Source organism: Scyliorhinus canicula, chromosome 6 (assembly GCF_902713615.1).
Source record: "Scyliorhinus canicula chromosome 6, sScyCan1.1, whole genome shotgun sequence".
In the NCBI taxonomy this organism is placed as follows: Eukaryota; Metazoa; Chordata; class Chondrichthyes; order Carcharhiniformes; family Scyliorhinidae; genus Scyliorhinus; species Scyliorhinus canicula.
The window spans coordinates 183,460,725-183,467,452 of record NC_052151.1 but is presented as its reverse complement, the minus strand read 5'-3'; the positions used below and the strand labels follow the sequence as shown (position 1 = coordinate 183,467,452).

At 42.5% G+C, this 6,728-nt stretch overlaps 1 protein-coding gene across 1 annotated transcript; it reads left to right on the top strand.

Annotated features, from left to right (window-relative positions):
- Positions 1–4,163: 4,163 nt before the first annotated feature.
- cdipt (CDP-diacylglycerol--inositol 3-phosphatidyltransferase (phosphatidylinositol synthase)) lies at positions 4,164–4,851 on the top strand. The gene is given in 3 exon segments (XM_038801065.1): positions 4,164–4,197; positions 4,200–4,253; positions 4,256–4,851. Coding segments are annotated over 3 exon segments (630 nt in total). The 3' UTR covers positions 4,798–4,851.
- The last annotated feature ends 1,877 nt before the right edge of the window (positions 4,852–6,728 follow it).

Below are 6,728 nucleotides of genomic sequence, written 5' to 3'. Positions count from 1 at the left end.
GGGTCACTGTCTGTGCGGAGTCTGCACGTTCTCCCCTTGACTGCGTGGGTTTCCTCCGGGTGCTCCGGTTTCCTCCCACAGTCCAATGACATGCAGGTTAGGTGGATTGGCCATGATAAATTGCCCTTAGTGACCAAAAAGGTTAGGAGGGGTTATTGGGTTACGGGGATAGGGTGGAAGTGAGGGCTTAAGTGGGTCTGTGCAGACTCGATGGGCCGAATGGTCTCCTTCTGCACTGTATATTCTATGTTCTATAACAGTCAGTGGTTTTAAAGGGTATTCACATTTCATACATATTTTATGCTAAATTCATGTACACACACACCACCCAAATTAATTTTATTATGAGGATTATACTTGGGTATTCAAATGTACTCGGGTCAAAGAAAAACAGAAGATGATTTTATTCAAATTTATAACTTAATCATTCGTGTCCCCCACATTTTCACATTTTTTTTAGAGACATGGAAACTCTCTTTGTTCTTAAGGCTGTATAATTCATTCTCATTAATGAATTTGAGTGATTTTGCTGTTTATCACAATTTTATCAATAATGGTTAATTCTGGAAAGTATTAAATTTCCTTATTTTAAATGTTGTCTATCATTTTTGTGCTGGAATAAAATGCAAATTTCGTAAATTTTATTGCCCAGTTATTTACGTTGGATCTCGAATTTAAAAGCTATGTAAATTTTTTTAAAACTCCGTTGGCAAGTCAGTCTTGTCAGTATAAAATAAACATACATTAGCAGCACACATTACAACATAAAACATTAAATATAGCCCACATTTTTAACAAAAAAAATTGCAATTACCTTTTTGATGATGTTAAATGATGTCCCAGAAAACTTTACGTCTGCCATGTTTGATCATGGCAAAGACACTACCGGCGAAATTAACAAAGGGAAAAATCACCTGATTCCACAGCACCCGGATGGACCTACCACGTGCGCAAGGTAAGAACACGTGAACTACTACAGTTTTAAAATTTGTGAATGAGACCGCATTGTGTCCCGCGTTTTACCTTGTTCTTCCGTTTACTTACGCTGCGGTTTGGAAATCATCAATGAATCACAGGTAAGTTAAAGATTTCTTGAGAGATTCTTTACTATTTTTGTAGATTAGTGTTATTTTTAAATGTTAAAACTGTTTAAATTAACCAGGAAGCTTTTGCACTCGTGCTACAAAGGCACAGTGTGCGTTTTAAGTAGGATGGGGAAACCATTTTTTTTGTGTCCAGTCTTTACGTTGTAAACTCTGTTTATAATATTTTTTTTAAAGCTTACAACCATAATTTGTGCTTTGGTTAATCTTTTTTAATCATACAAATGTTTTATATTTATTATACTGTACCTTAACCATACAATTTATTTAAACCTAATAAAATGAATAATTAAATAAGGCAGGGTGTTTTATTTTAAGTGTAAAGATTAATTGCATCACATTATAAGTGATGCAATTAATGGCAGAATGCTTTCTGATACCAAAATTTGTACAAATTTCTGAAAGGTCAGTTGTTTCTCTAATTTAAAAACCCATCTTTAAGCAAATTTGATAATTTTGAAATTTTAGGTCAAATGGCACTTGTTGGACCCATAACTAAAATAATATGTCGGATATAAAGGGAAACGTACAGAGGATAGTGATGAGGATAAAGAGGAAGAGCGTCATATTTGAAGGCTTGGTGGGGATGTATTTAAATATGTCCAAGCATTGCCACGGTTTGATGAGAAGGAGGTAGAAGCCTTTTTCATTTCATTTCAGAAGTTGGCTAAACAAATGAAATGGCCCTAGGACATGTGGGTATTACTGATCCGAACAAAGCTGGTAGGTAGGGCTAGTGAGGTGTTTGCATCACTACTGGAGGATATATCTGGGATGTATGAGGAGGTGGAAAAATGCATCTTAGGTGCATATGAACTAGTGCTTGAAGCCTACAGACAAAGGTTTAGAAATTTAAGGAAAGAACCCGGTCAAACATACATCGAGTTTGAAAGGATCAAACAGAGTAATTTTGATAGGTGAATAAGGGCTTTGAAAATTGACCAAACGTATGAAGCTCTCAGAGAAATTATACTTTTGGAGGAATTTAAAAATTCAATTCTTGATGTAGTGAGAACTCATGTGGAAGAGCAGTGGATTAAAACTGCGAGGTTAGCAGCTGAAATGGCAGATGATTATGAATTAGTTAATAAATCAAAGCTTGGTTTCCGACATCAGTTTCAGCCTGCGAGGGATAGAAACTGGGGAAAAGAGAAATACTCAATTGGTAAAGGCAAAGGTGATCTGATGGGAGATAATAAGGAGAGTGTACCTCATTAAAAAAGAAATCCAGGAGGGTGGAAGAGAAATGAAAAGTTTCAAATGTTTTCACTGTAATAAACTAGGCGATGTAAAGTCACAGTGTTGGTGGTTGAAGAAAAGCACTGGGAAGTCTGATGTGGTAGAACAGGATAAGACAGTGGGCTTGTTAAAGTGGTAAAGGGAAGCCCTCGTGAAGTGAAGGAGGCGCAAAAGATTGTACAGCCTGATCAAGATGTGATTGATAAGAAGTAAAATAAGTTACTTGTGTGGATAAAGTTTACTCATGTGTATTAGAAGAAGCAGGTAAAGAAGTCATAATTTTAAGAGATAGAGGAGCTAGTCAATCTTTAATGGTAAGAGCTGAGGAGTTATGTAGGTTGTTTGGCAAGAATATTGCCAGAAAAGGTGGTAATCTGTGGAATTCAGTGTGAGAAGAGTAGTGTCCCATTATATAATGTACGGTTGGAAAGTTCAGTGAAGAGTGGTGAAGTGGTATTAGGAGTAATAGAGAAACTATCTTGTCCAGGAATACAATTTATCTTGGGTAATGATATAGCTGGAATGCAGGTGGGAGTGATGCCTACTGTAGTTGATAAGCCAATGGAAATTCAGACAACTGAAGTGTTGAAGGACGAGTATCCTAGGATTTATCCGGATTGTGTAGTAACAAGGTCGCAAAGTCACAGGTTAAAACAAGAGGAGAAATCAAAGAGTGAAGATGAAGTTCAATTATCAGAAACAATTTTTGATCAGATGGTTGAAAAAGAACGAGAACAGGTGGAGGATGAGGCGGATATATTTAGCTCAGGAAAATTGGCGGAGTTACAACCAAAAGATATAGAAATGAAACGGATGTATCAGAAAGCATACACGGAAGAGGAATCTGAGTGTATTCCGGAGTGTTATTACGGTAAAAGTGATGTCTTGATGAGAAAATGGAGACCTTTAAATTTTCAGGCGGATGAAAAGTGGGCAGACGTTCATCAAATGGTATTGCCAGTAGGGTATAGAATGGAGGTGTTGCGAGTAGCACATGAAGAACCTGTGGGAGGTCATTTGGGAGTATGGAAAACTCAAGCTAAAATCCAAAAACATTTTTTATTGGCCTGGACTATATAAAGATGTAGTCAAATTTTGCTGATCATGTCACACATAGAACATAGAACAGTACAGCACAGAACAGGCCCTTCGGCCCTCGATGTTGTGCCGAGCAATGATCACCCTACTTAAACCCACGTAACCCGTATACCCGTAACCCAACAATCCCCCCCATTAACCTTACACTGCGGGCAATTTAGCATGGCCAATCCACCTAACCCGCACATCTTTGGACTGTGGGAGGAAACCGGAGCACCCGGAGGAAACCCACGCAGACACGGGGAGGACGTGCAGACTCCACACAGACAGTGACCCAGCCGGGAATCGAACCTGGGACCCTGGAGCTGTGAAGCATTGATGCTAACCACCATGCTACCGTGAGGCCCTGTGAGTGCCAAGTGATAGGGAAACCTCAAGCAGTGATAAAACCAGCACCCTTAATACCTATTCCAGCATTTTAGGAACCTTTTATAAGGGTCTTAATTAATTGCGTAGGACCACTTCCTAAATCAAAAAGTGGGAATCAATGTCTTTTGACTATAATGGATGTGTCTACTCGGTTTCCAGAGGCCATTCCAGTATGCAATATTACAGCAAAAAAGATTGTGGAGGAGTTACTTAAATTCTTTACTAGATATGGACTACCCACAGAAATACAATCGGATCAAGGATCAAATTTTATGCCCCGTTTCCTCCCACCCCTCCACCCCCCACCCCTCCACCCCCCCCCCCCCCCCCCCCCCCTCCACCCCCCTCGCTGCCATGGTGAGCGTCTTCCTTTTTGTGCCTAACTTGATTAGATTATACTGGCTCTCCTGGCCTTTTACCTGATGCCGAGCAGTCCACTACTGGCCTCGTCCTGCTCAGCAGCTTCCTCGACTCTTTGGATGGATACACTGCCATTCTACTCAACCAATGCAGTAAGTTTGGAATGATGTTGGACATGCTCACTGATGGATGTGCCACCATGTGTCTGCTGGTTTATCTGTCTCTGCTTAACCCTTGATACATATTCCTCTTCCAGCTCAGTATGATCCTGGATATCTGCAGCCACTGGTGACACCTGCACAGCTCCACAGTGCAAGGGAGCAGCAGCCACAAGAAGATTGAGTTGAGTGGGAACCCCATCTTGCACCTTTACTACACCAATAAGAAAGTTCTGTTCCTGATGTGTGCTGGGAATGAGATATTATACGCGATGCTGTATCTCTTAAAGTTCATGGAGAGACCGATGGTTCATCTCCTCGACGTTGGGTTGTTCCAGCTCCTGCTCTGGATCTCATTCCCAATCTGTGTAATCAAGAGGGCCATCAGTTTGGTGCATCTTGTGACAGCGTTGCAGAACATGGCAGCCAGGGACCAGGCAGAGAGGGAACAGTCCTGTAAGGGTCACTGAGAATCGGGAACCCACAGCCCGGTGTCTGACCCTTAACCCTGGCTTGCCATCAGAGACAGAGTCCCAGAATCCCCCACCCACCCCGATACTGAACCCTGGCCCGACACAGAGCTCCACAACCGCACCCCCTCCCCCTCCGATACTGAACCCCGGCCCGACACTGAGCTCCAGAACCGCCCCCCCCCCCCCCCTACCGATACTGAACCCCGGCCCGACACTGAGCTCCAGAACCGCCCCCCCCCCCCCTTCCGATACTGAACCCCGGCCTGGCACTGAGCTCCAGAACCGCCCCCCCCCCTTCTGATACTAAACCCCAGACAGACACTGAGCTCCAGAACCGCCCCCCCCCTTCCGATACTGAACCCCGGCCTGGCACTGAGCTCCAGAACCGCCCCCCCCCTTCTGATACTAAACCCCAGACAGACACTGAGCTCCAGACCGCTCCACCCCCCCACCCGATACTGAACTGCAGCCCGATACTGAGCTCCAGACCGCCCCCCCCCCCCCCCCCCACCCGATACTGAACCCCGGCCCGACACTGAGCTCCAGAACCCCCCCCCACCGATACTAAACCCCGGCTTGAGACTGGATAGTAAGTCACAATTCCCCTCCTCCACTGGGTAACAGATCTGTCTATTTCCCCTTCCGTCCCCCCCTGAGTAACGGGTCTGTATTTTCTACCCCCCCCCCCCCAACACCCCCACCCTGCGTAATGAGTCCCGCACCCCGCCCCACCCCGGGTTAAGGGACTATCTCTGCACTATCCCACTGTGGGAATGGGGAAAGGGTCAGAGACATTCTCTCTGGAAGCCATTCCCTAGACTGAGAACAATTATTTTTTTGAGGAAATGTTCAAATCAATGATTATTAATAAACCTATCAGTGTATCCCAAAAAAAAGGATCAAATTTTACCTTAAGGTTATTTAAAGAAGTTATGGATAGCTTAGGAATAAAACAATTTAAATCAACTGCGTTCCTGACCGTACCATCCAGAATCGCAGGGAGCATTAGAAAGGTGGCATCAGACATTAAAGACAATGTTGAGGGCTTATTGTCACTATTATCCAGAGGATTGGGATAAAGGAATTCTATTTGTACTATTTTCAATTAGGGATGCACCTGATAAGTCAACCAAATTCAGTCCTTTTGAACTAAATTTTGGACATGAGGTAAGAGGACCACTTAAATTGATTAAGGAAAAATTGGTGAGTGAGAAATCGGAACTTACATTATTGGATTATGTGTCAAATTTTAAGGAACGATTAAATAGAGCAGGTGAATTGGCTAGACAACATTTAAAAGTTGCACAAAATGTGATGAAACAGATAGCTGACAAGAAATCCGAAGTTCGTAGTTTTGCCAGTGGAGATAACGTTTTAGTATTGTTACCAGTGGTAGGTGGACTTTTAAAAGCTAGGTTTTGTGGACCTTATCAGATTGAAAGGAAATTAAGTGAGGTGAATTATGTGGTAAAAACGGCAGACAGAAGGAAAACTTACCGAGTGTGTCATATGAATATGCTTAAAAGATACTTTGAAAGGGAAGGAGAGAAAAAGGAGGATGTTTTAATGATTCTAATCGAAGTGATGAACCAAATCCAGATGACTTTGAATTTGACTTACCTCAAATTAATTTGGAAAACGAAGATTGTTGAGTTACCTTCCAGAGGAAAAATGGATTGACCTGAAAGTGTTATTGATATCACATGGGCAAGTTTGTAGAGATAAATTGGGAAGTACTAAAACGGCTATACATGATGTAGATGTGGGGAATGCTGTTCCAATCAAACAACAGCCATATAGACTCAACCCTTTAAAATTGGCACAGGTTAACGAAGAGATTGAGAGTAGGCTTAAAAATGGCATAATTGAAGTGAGTTGCAGCCAATGGAGCTCACCCACAGTGATGGTACTAAAACCAGATGGTACCC